At 43.4% G+C, this 22,008-nt stretch overlaps 2 protein-coding genes across 4 annotated transcripts in view; both read left to right on the forward strand.

Moving 5' to 3' along the window:
• The window catches only part of LOC100493418 (carcinoembryonic antigen-related cell adhesion molecule 8-like), a 52,694-nt gene extending 51,553 nt beyond the window's left edge, over positions 1–1,141 (forward strand). For both annotated transcript variants that reach the window (XM_031906694.1, XM_031906693.1), the window contains exon 8: positions 161–1,141. In XM_031906694.1, the coding sequence (XP_031762554.1) occupies positions 161–208 (48 nt within the window). In that variant the 3' untranslated portion in view covers positions 209–1,141. The remainder of the gene's footprint in view (positions 1–160) is intronic.
• Positions 1,142–3,568: 2,427 nt separating this feature from the next.
• LOC100498521 (carcinoembryonic antigen-related cell adhesion molecule 1) overlaps positions 3,569–22,008 on the forward strand; it is a 39,912-nt gene continuing 21,472 nt past the window's right edge. For both annotated transcript variants that reach the window (XM_031906695.1, XM_031906696.1), the window contains exons 1-6: positions 3,569–3,975; positions 8,729–9,079; positions 16,395–16,661; positions 18,283–18,537; positions 20,144–20,254; positions 20,679–20,743. In XM_031906695.1, coding sequence (XP_031762555.1) covers positions 3,915–3,975; positions 8,729–9,079; positions 16,395–16,661; positions 18,283–18,537; positions 20,144–20,254; positions 20,679–20,743 — 1,110 coding nt within the window. In that variant the 5' untranslated portion in view covers positions 3,569–3,914. The remainder of the gene's footprint in view (positions 3,976–8,728; positions 9,080–16,394; positions 16,662–18,282; positions 18,538–20,143; positions 20,255–20,678; positions 20,744–22,008) is intronic.

A 22,008-nucleotide genomic window follows, 5' to 3' on the forward strand; every position in this document is an offset into this window, starting at 1 on the left:
CAGCCTCCCCTAGAAATAATGCAACTTACTTATCGTGTTGTTTCTTTTATGCTGTAAGTTTTACCTGTGAAACCACAATAAAATAGTAAAAAGGTATAAAAAAAAAAACTACAAGACAAATAGAAATGATTCACAGCAAAATATTTATTTTATGTTTTAGGGACTGCAGTACCCATCTCAGGATACATACAGTGAGCTGAAACCATAATGTGACACAGATAATTCATTGCTGATATTGGGGTGGAGAAGACTTCCAGTGGAACATTCAATTATAGCAAATTACATTGTCTGAGCCCTGTTTAATCATCTCCTGACACCTCCTCCAGTGACCAAAGATTGCTGCAATGAGGGGATTCAGTATTGTATGTACTGGTTCACCAATCAAAAGCCTGACAGCATAGGAAGCCACCCCTCCCAGTGCTGTCAGTTCCTTGCACTTAGCCCTTTTCTGTTATACACTGCAGTATTTGGTGCCTGTGCGCCAGTGTTTATAATATCAGAGAAGTGAAATACATGGCATCTACTAATACAAATATATTTATTTATTTATTTAGTTCTTTGTCTCTGACTTAGTTAGTTTGTGGGTCCCTAGAAGTTGCAGGGTCTGCTTTCTCTATAGTTACACTCCTGCTTTTCAGTTAAATGATTGGTGAGTTTGTATCATAGTAACTGTGGTTGAAAACAATACATCCATCAAGTTCAACCTTTTGTTCTAGCAAACCTACCTAACTGCTAGGTGATCAATTGTGTAGCGCACACACAAATAATTATGTAGGGGATCAGAGAACTCTTTCCCCTGTTTCTCAGTCTGTGACATCATCCGGCCTGGTTACAGACTGGGGAGAAATCCGATTGGCTGGATGCCCCAGTGCACTGTTGGGAGAGAGAAGTGTGCCTAGGTTTGTAGCCAAAAATTGGTTGCGGGCCCAGCAGCTTATAAAGGGAACCCCTGTTGTTTTTCCAGAGTTGAGACAGAGAGACCATCCTAGAAGCAGTGACTGCAAGACTGTGCCAGCCTGTAAAGAGAGATCTGCTAGACTGCTATTAGATGCCTTTACCCCCTGCGGATCCCCAGTGAGTGATCCATCTGAGGGAAAGGTATAGAGTCTCCTGTGTGTGTCCCCTGTGTGAGAACAGGTGTTACTCGTGTGCCTGCTACGTGGGAGCAACTGCCTTTTCCAAAGGGAGAGGTACTGGGAAAGGGTATTTCCTCCAGGAGTAGAGAGTGGAACTGTGTCCTGAGAGAGACTGAGCCAGTAGTGGCTAAAACCATCCAGGTTTCCAAAGCAGGGTTATTACTGTTGCATGTTGTAATTATATTACCTTTACACCCAGTTATATAAAGATGATATTTGATGCTAACTGTGTGTGATTATTTCCTAGTGGAAATCCCCTTGAGGTGTGCTCCTCAGTGTCCACTAGGTGGAGAAACTGCGCTAAAAACCCAGTACATTTTATCTGCAAAGAGAACCAAATTTCCAGTTTAAACAAGTATACCGCCCCAAATAAGTGAGTGCGCCAAGAAAGGGTTACATTAGCAATTTTTGCAAAGGATCACATACACTAAAACCAGAAAGAGGGAACTGAATAACCAACAGTCCTAAACCAAAATGATTGTTAAAAGTGTGGGAGTGAGTGTAAAAAACACTGACTTCTCTTAATTATGAAGTTTAGTGACAAGTGTTGCCTTCTTTTATGCTAAAGTGACATGTACTTTTGTGCATCCCTATCATTAACAGCCAGATTAATGGTCAGCTTGGGCCCTAGGTAAGGTGATGCTTTTGGTGACCAAAATGAAGAGCTACATATACAGGTTGTTTCTTTGTTCTTCAGCATCCCAGGGTACAGTGCTGCTCTATGGGAGATGGCTTCTATTTCATTATAAGCGCAGTCAGGAGTGGCCAAATGCTGTTGGTATTGAGCTTGGGAAAGGCCTACAGTATCTCAGGTAATAACATGGGAATGAAAACAATGAATGAAACAAGATGCTGCTGGAGAATGGTTACTACTGTAAAATAGGGACCAAAAGTTCTCCCAGTGGGTCCATCACTGCTAGATAAGTGATAATGATTCTGCCCTACACAAGTTACTGAGTGGTTTCAAACCCTTTGTGGGTAATGCAGTAAAAGCTACAGGTCTAATAACCAATCAGAAGGCAGCATTTGTTTGAAATTTAACATTTATAAGTGTAGGTTGGGCAATAAGAAAGTGAATGTATAAGGCCACTGGTGCACTGGGCAGAAATATTATCGTTTCACATAGTGGAACATACTATACTTTTCTCATTTTTTTCTTTTTAAAGATTCAAATAAACTCATTTCCACAAATGTCTGACATTTACTTAATTGTCAGAACTTAAAAAGTACGTGTGGGATTTGCAGAAATTTGCAGAAAAGTTCAGAAACTTTGACTTGAATTGACTGAATTGTTGCACCGAATCCTCTACTTTTTCATTTGTTGCACAAGAGCCAGTGTCAAAAGTCTGAAACCCTCTAAAGTTTTGAAGCAAAGAAAGAAGCGCAGCCACTTTGGCATCTCATTATCTACATTGCCTCCTCCATGTTAATATCATACATACGTCATTTCTATGTGGCAAATTCTCTAGAGGATTTTTAGTTGTATAGGGAAAAGAACACTGGCAAATTTTCACAAAGGTTTTATGCCAGGAGAAAAACTCACCACATTTCTCTTGCAACAGTGCAATTACAATTCTCAGTAAATATGAGATGTGTTGTGGTGAATTGAGGTGAATTGTGGTGGTTAGATGAGGAGCAAATTCGCTCTTTAGTAAATATGCCCCCATGTGTGTATGGAGAGGAGACGTGTGTGTGAGTATATGTACAGTATATGGGGGTGATATGACAGTCAGTGCAGGTGTTTGTTTACAGTGGAAAGTGCAGCTAATATACAATTAATTAACAAATATGATCCAAGGCAATAACCCATGGCAACAAATCAAACAACGCTATCATTGTTTTAATTGCAGCTGGCTTAACAAGGATTATCACTGATTAGTTACCATCGGTTACTGCCCAGATGCCAATTTGCCCAGTGTTAGTAAATGAGCCCAATGCACATTTCAGTGATGCCTTTGTCCTTTCAGTATAAAAAACCCCAGCATCACAGGGACAGCTGACAGTAAGTCAGGGGGGTGCTCCAGACTTCCATTATTGCCAAGTGTCCCGTCTAACCCAACTCCAGTTCAGTTTTCCCTATTACTGCTCACTCATGGGTAATTGCTTGGGAGCTCTATTTTTTTTAATTCAGCAGAATTTGTTGAGTAGAAAGGTAAGACCAGAGCACTGAGTCACAGAACCCCAGGGGTCATAGGATATGGGAAATGTAGGGGCAGCCTTTAGACTAGGCAGTTTATGCACCACACAGGGTACCACACTAGGCTGGCGAGTAAGCTTCTGGGTACTCACACGGAGCACACAGATTGCACTAAACTGGATTCAGTATATTAATATCCTGTTTCCCATACATACAATGAAAAGGAAATGAGAAATTACATTTTAAAAACTATGTATCCTGCTTTTCCAGTTTTCATAAAGGGATCAACGGCATGATTTTCCATAGTCTGCCATTTATATTAAGGTCAGTCCCCTGAAATGGGTGTTGCACCTTATGTAAGGAAACCTAAATCAGCAACATGTCTAGAAGTTCCTATTCTCACAGCAAATCCCACCAGCAGTTTCAATATTCTTGATTCCAGCATTTGTCAAATGTTTTTCAGTTTCTTCAAATGAATCTATTTGTTTATTAGATAGACTCCAAAGCATACTGTACTTCATGCAATATCCTACAAACCCTCCCACTGGTTGGGACATGAGAGAAAATAAAGGAGTTAACATGCAGAGTAAACAAAAACTAAATCAGACTTCCCCTTACTGTTAGAGAGACAGAGAGACACCATGGCCAGAGAGAGAGTAACAGCCGCCCGGGCCCTTTGCATGAGGGGATATCTGCTCACAGGTACAGGCACTTACATTACATCTCTATTTTCAGATTGTAAGCTCTTTGGGGCAGGGCCCTTTTCACCTCTTGTATTGGTTGCTTTGCATGTATGTCTGTGTTCACTGTATAAACCCATTTATTTTACAGCGCTGCAGAATATGTTTGTTATATTTGTTATGGTGGAGACATCTGTAAAAATGTCATAGTAACAACTAGTTCTCAAAAAGATAGTACACAATATCCACACCCACTATTTAATGACGTATTTAGTAAATTGTCGTTAGAGGAGGAAAATTGATGGAAAATGGGTTATATAACATTCTCTTTCAGCCAAATATTGTGCCAATAAAAATAAAAAGGTAATGTTAAAATCAGCAAGAAATAATGTATTATATACAGAGTCTCAGCTCACTACACTGCATAGCAAAAAATATCTTTGTCTCCGATTGTTTTCATTTGGTGGGTGGGTTTTCTAAATTTAAAAATATGTTCTAATAATGTTTCCCTCACACTACTTACCCTGACCCCACTAAGCCCAGGCTTTAGGGTCTATAAATTGTCCCAAATGTGTAAAAATATACTTTGCTGGCATAGCTTTAATGTAGGGGCATAAGAGGGACAGTAGAGCCAGTGACTAGGGTATTAAGAATTTTAGGGGGTCTTGTTGGGGCCCTTGCTGATGTGCTGTTCCAGTATATTGCAGGTTTGCAAAAATCATGATGTGGGGGCAACTTTAAACTGTCCCTACTTTACAAAGTGCTCAGTCTCCAGGAAACACACACAAATGTTTAAAAAAAGAAAAATATAGTACCTGTAATGTACTTTTCAGTATTTGCAAATGAAGTGGAGTCAATTCAATCCCTGGAGGGTGTGGCCTGTGATGCCAGCCTGGGATATAAATGGCATCCTTCTGCGCACATAGGAACTTCAGCTGCATTTCTCTCCATTACAGAAATTTGTAGAATTTAACCCTGGATATGTGAAGGGTTAAGAGACAGGCAGGTAGATAATGGGGCATATTTACTGTCAGTGAAGTGCAAACTGTCAACTTTTACCAAAAATAGTAAAATAGTAAGACAATTTTGGTGTATTAAAAATCTGTCTGGATTTAATTTGCCAAACAATTTGTGAAACTGCTGAAAAATTAGTGAAACGCGGCTATTTCGCAAAACAATTCACCAATGGTGAAAAACGGAATTTCACAGCAAATTTGTGCCTGGTGAAAAATTTTGCTCATCACCATTAACTTTGAAGTGAGGAATATTTTTGTCAGGCACCAGCTCAAAACATTAAAAAAATATGACAATCTTTGCAGACCACTACCACAATTTTTTGCTACCACTAATTTTGGTAGGTCCAAGTTGGCTGGCTACCTTTATATAGATAGAACAGCGACTAAATATTTAAACATTTTATTATCTACAGTAGTGTTATACAACTGGCAGCCGTGGGCCACATGCGGCCTGCAACCCCCCTCTGTGTGGCTCCCCATCTGTCTGGCTGCTGTGACTACTTACCTTTGTGTAAGCTTGAAATGGTATCAGTACTGAGATTAACTGTCCCCGGCATTGCTCACACCTTAGATTCAGGCCCCTGCACTGTTCACACCTGTAATCCTCTGTATTGTGTCTCTACTGTGCCTGTCCTGCTCTACCCTGCCTGTGTGTGCCCCACTCTTCCTGTCCTATGCTGCCTGTGTGTGCCATACTCTTCATGCCCTATGCTGCCTGTGTGTGCCATACTCTGCCTTCCCTATGCTGCCTGTGTGTGCCATACTCTGCCTGCCCTACCCTGCCTGTGTGTGCCATACTCTGCCTGCCCTATGATTCCTGTATGTGCCATACTCTGCCTGCCCTGCTCTATCCTGCCCATGTGTGCCCTACTCTTCCTGTCCTATGCTGCCCTTGTGTCATACTCTGCCTGCCCTATGCTGCCTGTGTGTGTCATACTTTGCCTGCCTAAGCTGACTGTGTGTGTCATACTCTGCCTGACCTATGCTGCCTGTGTGTGCCAAATTCTGCCTACCCTAAGCTGCTTGTGTGTGCTATACCCAGCCTTCCCTATGCCACCTGTGTGTACCATACTCAGCCTGCCCTATCCTGCCTGTGTGTACCATACTCTGCCTGCCCTATGCTGCCTGTGTGTGGCATACTCTGCCTGCCCTATGCTGCTTGTGTATGCCATACCCTGCCTGCCCTATGCTGCCTCTGGGAGGTTAAACTGGTAAAGGTTTGTTCTGGAAGTTTGTTAGCATTTGGAAACAGTTGTTAGGGGGTCTTTAAAGGTGGCCATATACGCTAAGATCCGCTCGCTTGGCGAGGTCGGCCAGTGAATGGATCTTCTCCCGATATCCCCACCTGCAGATGGGTGATATCAGGCTAATTCGGTCGTTTGGCCCTGGGGTCAATCAATCAAATTAGAAAGATGGTTTGGGGACCGTATCAATGAGCCAATGCTGTCCCCGATCCGACTTATTTTCAAACCTGCCCAATCGAGATCTGGCAGATTTCAGGCCAGGTGTCGTTTGGGCAGGCCTGTCGTTAGTTTCCATACAGGGGCAGATAAGCTGCCGAATCTGTCTAAGGTACCAAGATCGGCAGCTAGAATCGGGCTGTGTATGGCCTCCTTAAGGTGTTTAATTATGTGCTGGGGGTTGCTGTGCTCTCCACAGGGTAGAAGGAGCCATATGGATTTAAGGGTGTGGCTTAATATGACTTGATGAACTTTTTTCACATATGAGTGATGGGTGATATCCCTGCACTGAGCACAAGGGATGAGTGAAATGATTCGCAGAGCAAAAAATCTCACCGCATGACAGTACAATTCACAGTGTATCACGTAATTTGATGCAGGAGTCGGCTTCTATGACACGTGCGCGTATAAAAGAAAACTACGCATGTGTCTAAAGCCAACGCGCGCGTCATAGAAAACAATACCCACGTCAAATTATGTGAAGTGCGGTGAATCATTACCCCCATCCCTACTGAGCACCAACCATTTGTCATTTTGGTGTGCCATCATTAATGTCTTAAAGGAGAAGGAAAGTCTAAATCTATTAAGCACACTATTAAATAGTACTACTATTGCTGAGTAAAAACGCTATATTCCTGGCTTGCCTAATGAAAGATTTACAGAGATACACTTACTAGAACTTACATGCTTTTTCCAGTGAACAGTGCCGCCATCTTGTCCAGCATGTCTGTATGGGGTGAAAAGCACAAGCCAGCCCCCCCTCCGCTCCCCTCTCCTGCCACAAACCCCCCCGCTCCTGCCACAAACTCTCTGCTACTCGCCACACCTGCCCCCCCGCTCCCCCCACGTGCATATCACAGAGTTCTCCAACGCTGCGTCACCATGGCAACCGGACGCTCCTGCTGTGTGCGCATGCGCTGCCTACAGTAACAAGTTGCCAAGTCTGGAAGGAGCGATGCATTATGGGAATCTTCTCTACACAGCTCAGCAGTTTTTTTTCCTGTTTGGCTTCTGATCCTCTGAACGGGAGAAATATGGGGAGACTTAAGGGCACTATTGAGAGAACTGAAGGTATGCCTGCAGCTTGGGATTAACTCTTTATTAGCCTTTCCTTCTCCTTTAAAAATGTTTGTTTTAATATGGGTGTGGTTTAGAAAATGGGGTGGCCAGAACTGAATTCTATTATTAGCCTCCACCACATAGGCCAGAAAAATTCCGACCCTCGGTACCACAGAAGTTGGGCAGCACTGATCTACAGTATGCCATCTCCTACATGCTAATATCCCACATATTGTACATCATTGCTTTATTGTATAAATTCATCATCATTAGTGACCATTAATTATGGTTGCCACCTGTCTGGTTTTCAGAAGAGCCTGTCCTGGTCAAAACCTCCAGCTTGGTTTCCCAAATTAAAGGAAAAGGAAAGGCTAATAAAGAGATAATCCCAAGCTGCAGGCATACCTTCAGTTCCCTCAATAGTGCCCTTAAGTCTCCCCATATTTCACCCATTCAGATGATCAGAAGCCAAACAGGAAGAAAAAATGCTGAGCTGTGTAAATAAAGTTCCCATAATGTCTTACTCCTGCACCAAGAGCAAGACCAGTGTACATGCTCAGTTAGTTAGACTTTGAGGAAGCTTCCTGCTGATTGGCTCAGATCCACATTCCTAAGGGCGGGAGTGAGTTCTTAGAATTCTTGAGGGATGGGGGAGCAGGAGAGTGGAGATAGGAGAGAACTGTGTGTTTCTGGCCCAGGAAAACAGACAACAAATCTTTTGACAGAGAAGTCAGTGCAGCGTTTCTGTGAGAAAACCAGGCAGGACTCACTAACATTGACTGATGTTACAGCCCCACCTCTTCCCCACCACGCAATGTCACAGCTCCACCTTCCTCCCTACCCAGCTAAGAAAGCTGGCATAGGTGGCAACCCTACCATTGCTGCGTAAGGAAGTTCAGAGTCAGTTTGGGCTGGCGGGACACAGTGAAAAAACCTGGTGGGTCTGGGCCGACCCAATGAGAAAAATAGACAGAGCTCCCCTGTAAGACAGTGGGATTTCACACTGGTTTAGGCCATGAAAAGTTAGATAAATGGCTGGTGTATTATTATTATTATTATTAACATACATATTATTTACAGAAACAACCAATAACTGAATCTGAGATAGGAAGTAATGTTCAGGGAAAGGAACATTGTTTACTTATGTATAAATAAAATTAAAAAAAAAAAAAACCCAGTTCTTGCCCCTGTGCCTCAGTTCTCCCCTTCTCTACTGATCTGGCTTTATTCTCTCTTTCAGTTTCCCTCAGTGCTTGGATGGATGGAGTCCATGGAATTGGGGTTCAGCTGATCCCTCAGTACCCGGTGGTTAGTCAGTCTGTTACCCTGAGCGTCACTGGGGTCACTGGCGCCATACGGCAGTTCACATGGTATAAAGGTTCAAGTACAGATACCAATAACCAAATATTCAGTGTTATTCCATCTTACAGCTCAGTGACAGAAGGGCCTCAGTATTTCCCTCGTGCCAGTCAGTTCCCAAATGGCTCATTGCAGATCTCAGGCCTTGTTCCTACAGACCAGGGGAATTACACAGTGCTGATACAGACTGCTGGGAGTAGAGCACAACATACAGTTTCCCTGCCAGTTTATGGTGAGTAACACGTTGCTTTATGGCCGTACCGTACTCTACTGAAACCAATGTTACCCTACTGGTGCTGCCACTTTCACTTTCCCTTCTTGCTAGCAACTGTTTGTACATCAGGGTGTCTCAGTTGTTTTCTCGTTGTGACTGAGCCACCTATTAAAACCAAGAAATGCCCTTTCAGTGCCAGCTCATTTTCACACTTAGGGGCCCATTAACTAACCACTGGATTTTTTAAAGGATTTTAAGCACTAAAAGTCGCCAAAAAGGCCCCTTTTTTATAGATTTACTATGCATCTAAAATTGCTAAAAATCCAAATCTGATGATTCACCATCTAAAACTTGCCGAGTTTATGTAGAAGTCAATGGCGGTTAAGTAAATGTGCCCCTTTATGTGTCAGTTGATTTTTTAAAATATTTTGTGCTTTTACTTTAAGGGCCTTTCTTAGGGGAAGGGAACTAACGGTGCCATTAACACAGGTAATTGAGTCGCTTCCAGCATACAATGGTAAAAACAACATTAACGTGATTTTTTTTGGTGCAAGTCTGCTGCACATATCGGGGTTGGCACCAGTACACAGGCCCTCCTTAATGTTTTGGGCAAGAGTCTGAGAAAAAGGACTTAAAAGAGAAAAATTTTGGAAAAAGGTGTTATGGACAGACAAGACCAAGATTAACCTGTATCAGAGTGATGGCAAGAGGAAAGTATGGAGACAGAAAGGAACTGCCCAGGATCCCAAGCATTGCAGCCCATCTGTTATACATGGGGGTGGGGGTTATGGCTTGGGCATGTATGGCTGCCCCAGGTACCGGCACACTTATCTGCATTGATGATGTACTGTATATACTTGAGTATAAGCCTAGTTTTTCAGCACCCAAAATGTGCTGAAAAAGTCACCCTCGGCTTATACTCAAGTCGGGTGCCATGGGTCCCTCCAGACTAGCACCCTCTGTCCTTTGTGTGCAAATTAGGCCCCCCGCAACCAGACCCTCCAGTGCCCTGGCCTAGGCTCCCACTAGCAATACTTATTTCCCCTTACGTCCCTCCGGGACTGGGTCTGCTGCCAGTTTGCCAATGTGCAATGAGCGTGGGGTAGTACTCATATTGTTTTTGTTGACCCTCTTCTCCGCTTACAGAGCTAATTTACTGTTTTTCTTTGAAATAAATATTGAAAAACACATACCCTACTGATGCCTCAATTAATGTCATTTTATTGGTATTTATTGTGATTATTGAAATTTAGCAGTAGCTGCTGCATTTCCCACCCTAGGCTTATACTCGAGTCGATAAGTTTTTCCAGTTTTCTTAGGTAAATTAGGTATCTCGGCTTATATTCGGATCGGCTTATACTCGAGTATATACGGTAACTGCTTATGGCTAGTGATGGGCGAAATGTTTCGCCAGGTATGGATTCGCTGCTAATTTCCGTGTTTCGGGATTGGTGGATTGTTCTGTGCAACGGATGAAAAAATTTGCTGCGCGAAAATTCGCAGCACGTCCAAAAATTGTCTCCGGTATCAAAAAAGAAAAGTCGTTGGCGTCAAAAGAATATCCGCGCGATTAAATAATAGCCGCGGGCGACAAAATAATAGCCGGGCGACAAAACAATAGCTGTGTGACAAAATAATAGCTGCGGGCGACATTTTTTTGCTGCACGACATTTTCGGTGTTTTGCTAATTTTTCACCGTTTCGCCGAAAAATTCGTCAATCTTTCAAATGATCCACGGAACGGCGAAAGATAAGCGAAACGCCGAATAGATTTGCTCATGTCGTGCGGATTCACTCATCACTACTGATGGCAGCTGCACAATGAATTCTGAGGTGTATAGAAACATCTGCTCAAGGTCCAGTAAATGCCTCCAAACTCATTGGCATTCCGCAACAAGATAATGGTTCCAAACTTACTGCTAAGGCAACATGGGAGTTTCTCTAAGCTAGTCACCTGATTTATATCCATTTGAGCTTGCCTTCCATATGCTGAAGAGGAAACTTAAAGGGATAGGCACCCGGAACCAGCAGGAGTTGAAGGAGGCTGCAGGAGAGGCCTGGCATTACCACAGAAGATACTCAGCTCCTGGTGATGTCTATGAATTACAGACTTCAAGTCATTGCATGCAAGGGATATGCAACAAAGTACTAAACTAAACTGCTTTAATATACCTGCCATTACTTTGTCCCAAACACTATGGAGATTTACTATGCATCTAAACGGCTTAAAAATCCAAATCCAACAATTCACCATCTAAAACTTGCTGAATTCATGTAGAAGTCAATGACAGATGTCGCTTTACTTTTCCCGTTTCTCAGTTTGTGACATCTTCCTGCCCACCTACAGACTGGGGAGGAACCCGATTGGCCGGATGCCCCAGTGCACTTCTGGGAGGAGGCGTGCCTAGGTTTGGAGCCAAAAATCAGGGGCGGCCCCGCAGTTTATAAAGGGAGCCCTTGTTGTATTGCCAGCACTTGGGAGAGAGATAGAGACACCATAACTGGACGTGATTTCCCAGCAGCTATACTCTGACGGGAATTTGAGTTTCAGACCCTAAAGAGGGAGGTCGGCTAAGCTGCTGGTGACTGGTTATCTCTGTGTGTGTCCCCTGTGTGAGGACAGGTGTTTCTCGTGGCCCGCTACGTGAGAGCAACTGCCTATTCCAAAGGGAGCGGTACTTTGGGGCAGGTAGCGCTGCCTGGGGAAACTGAAAGAGCTCTGGGGAAGGGACATTGCCAGGACGGAACTGGGAAAGTAGCCCAATGACCCGTAGTAAAACGTAGGGAAGCAGGGGCATGACAGACACGTTGGACAGACTTAGCCACTCCCAGTTGCAGGTGATTGGTTAGTTTGTAAGGGGTATAAAATGCTGGTGTAGGGGATCAGAGAACCCTGTCCCCTGTTTCTCAGTCTGTGATCTCATCCAGCCTAGCTACAGCCTGGGGAGGGATCCGGTTGGCTGGCTGCCCCAGTGCACGTCTGGGAGAGGTGTGCTTAAGCTTTGGAGCCAAAAATCTAGGGGCGGGCCCAGCAGCTTATAAAGGGAGCCCCTGCTGTTGTTTGCCAGAGTTGAAAGAGATACAGTGTGAGCAGCCATATTGTGTGTTAGACTTGAAAGGAAAAAGTCTGCTGGGCTGCCAGGAAGGAATCAGTCCTCTGTGGTATCTCTTGTGTGTGTCCCCTGCTGTGAACAGGTATTGCTCGTTTGCCTGCTACGTGGGAGCAGCCACCTTTATACAGGGAAGGTACTCTGGGGCAGGTAGTGCTACCTGGGGGGACTAAAGAGCTCTTGGGGAAGGGACTGAACTAACCTAAGGGTTGTGGTTTATCCGGATCCAAGTGGGGATTGGGCATCTATAGAGACTGTCTGTGCCAGCTGTGGATAAACTACATGGGTTCCTCAGAGCAGGAGAATCAGTTATACATAAAGTGTTAACTTCCAACTCCAACAGTTATATAAAGTTTAACATTTCTGCAAAAGCTGTGTGTGATTATTTCCTAGTGGAAATCCCCTAGAGGTGTGTTCCTCAGTGTCCACTAGGTGGAGGCACTGCGCTGTTCCCAGTTCCCAGTATCAATATTCTTTGAAGAACACACATCTCCTGAAAATACAGCCCATATATAAGTGAATGTGCCAAGAAAGGGTTACATTTTGGAGGCACTGCTGAGATTCTATTGGGAAGCTGGGAATGTTGGATGAAAGCATGGCTGCACATGAAACCCCACAAACTGTTCGTCAGTGGTGCAATGCTTTGGGACTTAACCCCCGGAAGGTTGCTGTTGTGGGGCCCATGATGCCAAGAGTAAAGGAAGATTCTATTTATGAAATCCTTGATGGGGAGCCCATATTTTTCCGCCCAAGGGTGGCTGCGTCACGGCGAGATTCTGCCGGGGTTCTGCTGAATGTCCTTATAGACAGCCCCAGAGAGATAGAACGTGAGAGGGTTCCCCCTGATATTGATGCGGGAGATGAAGGGCCATGGAAGGTTGTTCTGCCAGATCTGTCTGATGACGCAGATGATTTAACTACCCATGTTGACACCCTTGTTTCCCAGTTTGCAGTTACAGCACCGGGAGGTGTGCTGCCCAGTAAGAGACTGTTTGATTCGCCAGCTGAACAGAGTCAAGTAAAGCAATGTCCATCCAGTGAGAGCGTGGTCTCCAAGGGGAGTCGACCCAGCTCGGGAGGCCAGCTGGATACCCCTGATATTGTGAGTGCGCTGGGACTACTGACTGACCAACTGACTCAGCTGGCCTGGAATGGTAATTTTAAAAGACTTAAAGTGTTTTTAGGTGCAGATCCGGTACCCTCGGGTGAGGACTCATTTGAGAGTTGGAGAGACTCCACTGTGGTGTCCGTGAGAGATTGGACCGGCCCTGAGGCAACCATGAGAAGGAAGATCATTGAGAGCCTTCGCTGCCCTGCTGTGGATGTGGTAAAATCCTACCTAGTTAGTCACCCTGATGCTACTTCAGGCGACCTGATAGAAGTCCTGGAGGTGACGTTTGGCCCTGTAGCAAGTACTACAGAGATGCTCCACAACTTCCACTCTACCTTCCAGAAAGAGAAGGAAGCCCTGTCTGCCTATCTGGTGCGGGTGGAGCAAGGCCTGAGATTGCTGGTGAGTCGTGGGGTAATCCAAAGCTCTGAAATGGATTCCCTGAGGATTCGCCAAATGAGGAGAGGGACTTTAAATAGTGACCCTGTTGCCGTGACAATTAGAGCTTACTACCAGGATACACTAACCCCTGGCTATGTTGCTCTGATGGAGAGAGTTTGGCGGGAGGAGGCTGATGCCTATGTGAGGGTGAGGAGGAGTTCCACCCTAGGGCATGCAGAGAAGTCCCCTGCTGATGCAAAGCTGCTGGAGGAAAATAAGAGACTTCGCAAAGAGTTGGAAGAGTTTAAAGCTCAACTGTCTGAGAGAGCCAAAACCCCAACTGAGACGAGGAAACCTCCAACGTGCTACCGGTGTGGCAGGATAGGCCACATACAGCCAAACTGCCCTGTTCCTGATGAGGTTCAGGTCAAGTCTGCACTGTGTAAAGTACGCCGGCGGCGTAAGAGACTTCCAGGGAAATGTTACAAGTGCCATGTGATGGGTCATCAGGCCCGGAACTGTAAGACTTACAAAGGCCCAACAGTACAGAAGTCCTACTATGAGCCTTCCATATCTGAAAGTGACTCCCCTGAAGGAGATGAGGGGTTGAGTCAAAGGGAGACTGCTGTGGAGAACCCTGTGGAGTGTTGTACTGTTTCTGAGGTACGGCAAGCGAGGCCGTTGCCGGTTTTTCCAAGGGGAGAATGTAGGGGATCAGAGAACCCTGTCCCCTGTTTCTCAGTCTGTGATCTCATCCAGCCTAGCTACAGCCTGGGGAGGGATCCGGTTGGCTGGCTGCCCCAGTGCACGTCTGGGAGAGGTGTGCCTAAGCTTTGGAGCCAAAAATCTAGGGGCGGGCCCAGCAGCTTATAAAGGGAGCCCCTGCTGTTGTTTGCCAGAGTTGAAAGAGATACAGTGTGAGCAGCCATATTGTGTGTTAGACTTGAAAGGAAAAAGTCTGCTGGGCTGCCAGGAAGGAATCAGTCCTCTGTGGTATCTCTTGTGTGTGTCCCCTGCTGTGAACAGGTATTGCTCGTTTGCCTGCTACGTGGGAGCAGCCACCCTTTTCAACAGGGAAGGTACTCTGGGGCAGGTAGCGCTACCTGGGGGGACTAACGAGCTCTTGGGGAAGGGACTGAACTAACCTAAGGGTTGTGGTTTATCCGGATCCAAGTGGGGATTGGGCATCTATAGAGACTGTCTGTGCCAGCTGTGGATAAACTACATGGGTTCCTCAGAGCAGGAAAATCAGTTATACATAAAGTGTTAACTTCCAACTCCAACAGTTATATAAAGTTTAACATTTCTGCAAAAGCTGTGTGTGATTATTTCCTAGTGGAAATCCCCTAGAGGTGTGTTCCTCAGTGTCCACTAGGTGGAGGCACTGCGCTGTTCCCAGTTCCCAGTATCAATATTCTTTGAAGAACACACATCTCCTGAAAATACAGCCCATATATATAAGTGAATGTGCCAAGAAAGGGTTACACTGGTAACTGTTCCCGCTTCTCACTCCATTTTAGTCAGCAGAGTAAAACGCCCACCCTCCCTCCCTATAGAGGTGGAGGTAGCGGAGTGTCGTTGGCGGGGTGATTAAGTTGGGGGAAAGCAATGGTTGGGTTAGGAGGGGAGTTTTATAGTTAAGTGGGGCTGGCATGCTTGGAACCTCAGGGGTAAGAAAGTGGATTAGGAGGTGAGTTTTGTTTGGTAGTTGGTTCCGGGCCAGAAGGGCAGCTGGCAGCGCCAGTTGCGCTGCGCAGTTATTGGATTGTTACAGTGTTTGGCTATTTAAAAGTTGATTTGTTTGTTATACAAACATTTGTGTTATGTTTGAGATGTTGTTTCACATTTGTTATTTATGTTATGTTTTAAATTAAAACTTCACTTGTTGTTAATAAATTTTCTGCGGCCATTTTTATCCCAAGAATTGGTGTCTGTGTGTTTATTGGGGATGGTAAGTAAAGAGGTAAAAGGGGGTTGTTGGTTGGGAGAAGGGCGGGTCAAGTTCCAACGTTACTCATGTCAAGGGTATTCCCTCCAGGAGGGGAGTGTGGGACTGTGTCCTCAGAGAGACTGAGCCAGTAGTTGGCTATAACCGCACAAAACAGTGTTATAGTATTTGCATCCTACAATTATTGCGTTATTTCAAACTGTTGTATAAAGTTTTTTTGCTGCAATACTGTGGGATTATTTTCCTAGTGGAATCCCCTCTGAGGGCTGCTCCTCAGTGTCCCCTAGGTGGAGGCACTGCACTGTAAATCCCAGTATCCTTATGCAGGAAAATTCAGACTGAACAAAGCAAGTAAATACAGCCCAGAGAAGTGAGTGTAACACTATTTATGAACACTGTGCCAAGAAAGGGTTACACTTTCATGGAAGATCCTTCTTTTGTCTTGAGTCTTTGGATGAGCAGAGGGGAAAATCAAAGAAAAATGTTCCTTTGTCCCAAATATTATGCAGGGCACTGTAATAACACTGTGTGCTACGCTGTAATTCTTTTGTGTAAACCATATACCCCCAGGGAAAGGGTTCCCATAAATAAGGATTTTAGTAACATAACAGCTTCTGTCATAGAACCCACCAGACAGTTGCACTGAGAATTACAGTTCTCTGTCATTTCAGAGAGGTCTTTGCTGAGTCAAATATAACTGTGTTCTAGTTGTAAAACAACTGTGGTTTCCCTTGACCCCCCTTTCCTTCAATGTTACATAGCTTTGTGCTGTTTGTACCTACAGAGCCTGTCACTGCCTCAGGGATCAGCACAGACAATAAGGAACCCCAGGAGAATCATCCAGTCACCCTCACATGCAGTGCAAATAATGCAGAACAGATCCTTTGGGGCAAGAATGGTGTCCCTCTCCCTCCCGGGCTGACTCTGTCTGCAGATAACAGGACTCTCACTTTCCCCAGGATCTCTCGCTCAGATACTGGACAATATCGATGTGAGGCTTCAAATGCCATCAGTAAGATTATCAGTGATCCCTACACATTAACTGTAAACTGTAAGTAACTGTATGATCTCAGAATGTTTCATTTGTCTCTGAATGCTCTGATTCTGTAGTTAGATTACAGGCCCAGTACACACTGAGATGTCCCTGCTGAGCTGAGCTTAGACATGAGTATACATGAGCTGCCATAGTTCCGTTATATAAGCTATGAGGTTTTTGACACTTCACACTAACATGTCAGACCATGCCCTCTGCACCATTAAGCCTATCCCCCAGCTTCTAAAAAAGGACATTAAACTGAAGGAAGCCTATTATATGTGAATATAAGAAGATTTTAGACAGGCAGCACTGAATCTTATCATGGCCATACACAAGCCAATTCTCATAGTTATCTGGCTCATCAGCATTTGAACCAAAGGGACAGATAATGTACTATGGACCATTAATGGCCACCTTTCTATATTTTCAAATGAACAGAAAATGGGGAAATGGAGAAGCTGCAGATCCTCCTTGTTTCCTCGTCTGCTGATGTACCATACACTGGCATTTATGTTGCATAGGTAAATAAGAATTCCAACATGCTTGATTCCCAAACTGACCAATATTCATGTTATATGGTTCAGTTGGGATTGGCAGGCTGTCATACATACCAAATATCATATGAAATATATGCATTGCTTCATAATGCTTCACTCTGGGAGAGTGAGTGCAGCATCAATAATGGCAATAGTATGTGATTTCATTGCTGCATGTCAGTTGCTGCTTAGGGAACCCTGGAACTGCTGGCTGGTTGTAGACCCATAGCATACTTGTTCACAATTGCACACAACTCATTAGAGCAGGGAGAGTAGGTGTAAGTAGCAGTAACTTGCTAGGCACAATTGTGCACCTTTGTAAATATTATCAATGCACATTCAGTTTTGCATCCAAACGAGCACTTTTAGTCCTAAATAAGACCTGCTGTGTAAAACATTTTCATGAGACATTTCTTAACATTTACATTTAGATAAACACATATTAAAACAAAGGATAGCATGATCGCTGCTTATGGACTGGAGAGATGGGGGATGTAAAAATAAATAAAAATATGTACCCCATAAAATATATGGGGACATAAAGGCAATTATTTAATTAACAGTGGGGCCACACATTTTCTTAAAGTAAATAGCAAACTTGCTCATTGAATTTTGCTTCATGTCAATAATCTTAGTAACCAGCAGCTGCATAGTGTAGTTCCAAACTGAAAAACCATTAGAATAATAAAGGTTTAAATAATAAGTAAATGAATGAAGCCTTTGCTGCTGCACCAGAGTTAATGTTATTCCTGTGAATACCAAGCAGAGACCCCTGTGGGACACGTTACATTTACTAGTTCAGGGGTAAAGTGGGTAATGTTGGAAGTGTTGACAGACACCTCCTGCTGGGTGTCTGGAAGGTTAAGATACTACTGAGAGACTTCACTGTTGAGCCTATCATTTAGCATTTGGGCTGTTGCTAATTGATGTCCCCAGTTTTCAAAAATCTCTAATTTGAATAAGTTGCATGTAGCTGTATTTTACCCATTTCACTTGTATTTTATGTCTATTTATGAATATTGGGATCTTTGCCTCATTCTATTGATTTAGTACTACTTTCCTCCCATGGTTTATGTTATGTGGGTCTCTTGTGATTGCAGATGGCCCAGAATATTTAAAAATTAAAGGAAAACTACAAGTGACTTCTGGGAACTCCATCTCATTAGAATGTTCTGCTGATTCTGTTCCTGCACCAACCTACCAGTGGAAATTCAATGGGACTAATTTGGAATCACAGACTAACCCACTGTACACCCAACAGGCCACACCTGAGAGTGCAGGAAATTATACCTGTATAGGGACTAATTCAGTGACAAAGCTCTCGCGGGAAACCTCTGTGTATGTGTCTGTGAATGGTAAGTCTGATACCTGCCACTGCCCTTTAGCAAATACACAGCATGTATACAGAAAGGATACACAGGCTCCAGTGAAGTGATTATTTACACACAGAGGCATTTTTTAAAAAGTGTGTAAAATATATTATACTGAAATTGAGTTTGTGTAAAAAAAAGTGTATCTATACACTTGTTGGTGTAAGTTGCATAGTTAGGTTTGTATGGTGCTGTATAGCAAACGGTACGTACCACTGCTACTTTCTATACTGTGTATCTGAAGGATGCTCAAACTACAGTAAATTTCGGGGATACCCTTATTCTGCACCCCAATTCCCCACTCTAGGTGCAGCACTGCCAAAAGCAGGAAGAGCTCCCTCACTCCATATTTTTCCAAGTGGTAACTCAGTAATTAGCATTGGCTCCCCAACAGTTGGTTTGGGGGTAAGTAACAAAAGTTGTTAAAATATGCCCCGTGAAAAGAATTATTTCTTTGGGCAAAAATTTTCCCTTTGCACAAATACAATATAGTTTTTGCAAACCCAGAGAGTATTTAGCAACCCCACTGCCAGTTGAAGTGAAATTTTGAACTTTAGTTTGCCCAAATGCACAGAGTAGATGATAAAGCTTCACACTGGAGTCCTTAAAAGTAGCAATGAGCAATTTTACTGGGTATGTATGGATTTGTGGCGAAATTCTGCATTTCACCATAAGTGAATTTTTTCATAAAATATTGTGATCATAGATTGTAATCATAGACTCCAATGTATTTTACACAGAAAACGTTGCTGCAGAAAAAGTTGCCATAAAAAAAGAGAAACCATAAAAAAATGGCCATAGACTTAAATGTATATTACATGGAAAATAGCTGTGAAAATAAAGTTGCCATGACAAAACTGCAGTGACTTCAATGCATTATGTGAATTTTTGCCCTTTCACAAATATCTCCATGAATTTTTCCGGCAAAGCGAAACAGGACAGATTCTACTCTGCTACAGCTATTAACTACTTTGATAGTCTGTATAGGTGTGTGGATAGACTTATAGAACTATTACACTTGCATATATACAGTACATATATATTCAGATACCTATACTAACTGTAAATGTTAAGATCACAATAGGCTTGGATATTATGCTTGTTCAAGAACTCATCCAGGCCCCTCTTATAGGCATTAACAGAATCTGCCATCACAACATCACTAGGAAGGGCATTCCCCAACCTCACTGCCCTCACCGTGAGGAACCCCCTACGCTGCTTCAAATGGAAGCTCTGTTCCTCTAATCTAATGGGGGGCCTCTGGTGCGCTGGTTGTTTTTATGGGAAAAAGAACCCCCCCCTATCTGCCTATAATCCCCTCTAATGTACTTGTACAGAGTAATCATGTCCCCTCGCAAGCGCCTCTTTTCCAGAGAAAACAACCCCAACCCTGACAGTCTAACCTCATAGTTCACTAACCTGACAGTTTCATTTCTTTCATTTTTGTCACTCATAGTTTTAGTTAATCTTTTTTCTTTCCTTATACTAGGTCAGTTTCCTCCTTGTTCTTTTAATACATTGAACTAATAAAAGATAATTGTGGTATGACAGTCTTTTTAAACTATTTGTCTTTTTTATGAATCTCATTCAGACAACTCTGCAGCCATTACAGTCGCCATCATCTGTGGGTCCATCCTGGGGATTGTACTTATCAGCGGTATAATGGCGCTGCTGTACAGAAAATGTCTTCTTCCCCTAAGAGGTGAGGCAGAAATAAACTAAAGTGAGTTTGTTGATAGCAGAGCAGGCAGAAAAGTAAGACGAGAGCTTAGAATGTGCAATAAGCAAAAATGGCAAGTTCATGCATAGGGGCTCACTAATATATCCTGCCATGATTTGTAACCTTCCAGGTGCCTCTAGGCGCTCTCATAATGCTGTATATCCCTGGGCAATGGGGCAAAACAGGGAATAGAATAGACAAAAATACTTACTAGTAATATTTATTTATCATAATTTTTAACAAAAAGTTTTTATGCAGGATTATGATAAAACTCTGTAAAATATAATCCAGAGCCCAGTTGCTAGCCAATGACAGAACCAGCTCAGTGGGCGGCATCTTGTCATCTGATGGAAATATATACCTTTTCTGCTCTGAGTATTTTATGATTATTTTATCCACCATTTAGGACAATCAGGTGACAGAGGGGAGGATCCATCCCAAATATATTATAACATTCCCAACACTGCAGCGGTAAGTGATCATTGTACTTGTGTATCTCCATGTTAGAAGGCAAAACGCAATGGATTATGGGATGCCATTTGTCACAAGTACATAAACTACAAAATGTATCTTCAGAAATACATTCTGTATATTAAAATATCCTCAGTGCACAGAATGAATATCTCTCAGAGTACGTATGTAATTGTGCCCATATACACTGGTAAAAATTATACAAAATACTATTTCTAGTGAAGAAGACAAATGGCATCCCGTAATGAATACAGTCAAACAACCCATTTCTTATTTCCCTATTGCTGTTGGACATAATTGGAAAGTAAAAAGTGGTGTTTATGTGAGAGCAGTTAGGTAGAATTCACTGGAATGTACCTATGGTCACTGACTCCTAGGGGCCCATTTACTAATGTTTGTATTTTGTTTGTGTTCACAAAAATATTTTTTTTGTGGATTAAACTAATTACTCGAAAACATGAAAACATTCATAATTTATTAAGCATAAAAACCACAAAAAGCACTAATTCAAAACTGTGCCATCTAAAATCTGACAAGGTAATGTAGAAGCCAATGTATATCGTACAAATATCTGCAGCTTCTGCACCACATTTCAGAAAGCCGAGACCTGTAGAACGCGGCTTGAATCAAGAGTTGCCTGTTTTAGGCAGCACTGAATTCAAGAGGAGGAGGAGGCACATACAGTAGGGTCCCCCCTCCCACCCCCTCATCTAGAGGCAGATTTTGGCGCATCAGGAGGCGGCCCTGAGGCAGTCAGAAAGGACAGGGCTGAGCTGCACCTTCTGACGCTGCTCTCGGCACAGAGCACTGGATTTTTTTTATTCAGAGATCTGCAAAATGCATCATGTCCCTCTGCGCAAGGGTTCCATAGAAGGGCAGTAAGGGGGGTGCTCTTGAGCCCTTTAGTGCTATTGAATTTGAACCCAGGGTATTGTTAAATGACACCATATGTTTTATAAAATTGTGCAGGTATTATTTCATTCCCCAAAAACCAGAAGACATATGGGGCCCAGTGACTCCTCGAAAGGTTTAGTCTGCAGTCGTGTCCCTTTGGCCATGCAGAGCCCTCAGTATGTCGGGTCACTGACAACATAAATAATGGGTAGTGATGAGCAAAATGCAACTTTTTTGACACGTGCAATTTATTTTGTTTTTGATGCACGCAATTTTTTTCGTGACCGCTAATTTTCACAGCAAATGTTTTTGGTCGTTTCAAGCCAAAAATTTGCCAATGCTGAAATGTAGAATTTCACTGCGAATCCATG

This window comes from Xenopus tropicalis, chromosome 7 (assembly GCF_000004195.4).
Source record: "Xenopus tropicalis strain Nigerian chromosome 7, UCB_Xtro_10.0, whole genome shotgun sequence".
Lineage (NCBI taxonomy): Eukaryota > Metazoa > Chordata > Amphibia > Anura > Pipidae > Xenopus > Xenopus tropicalis.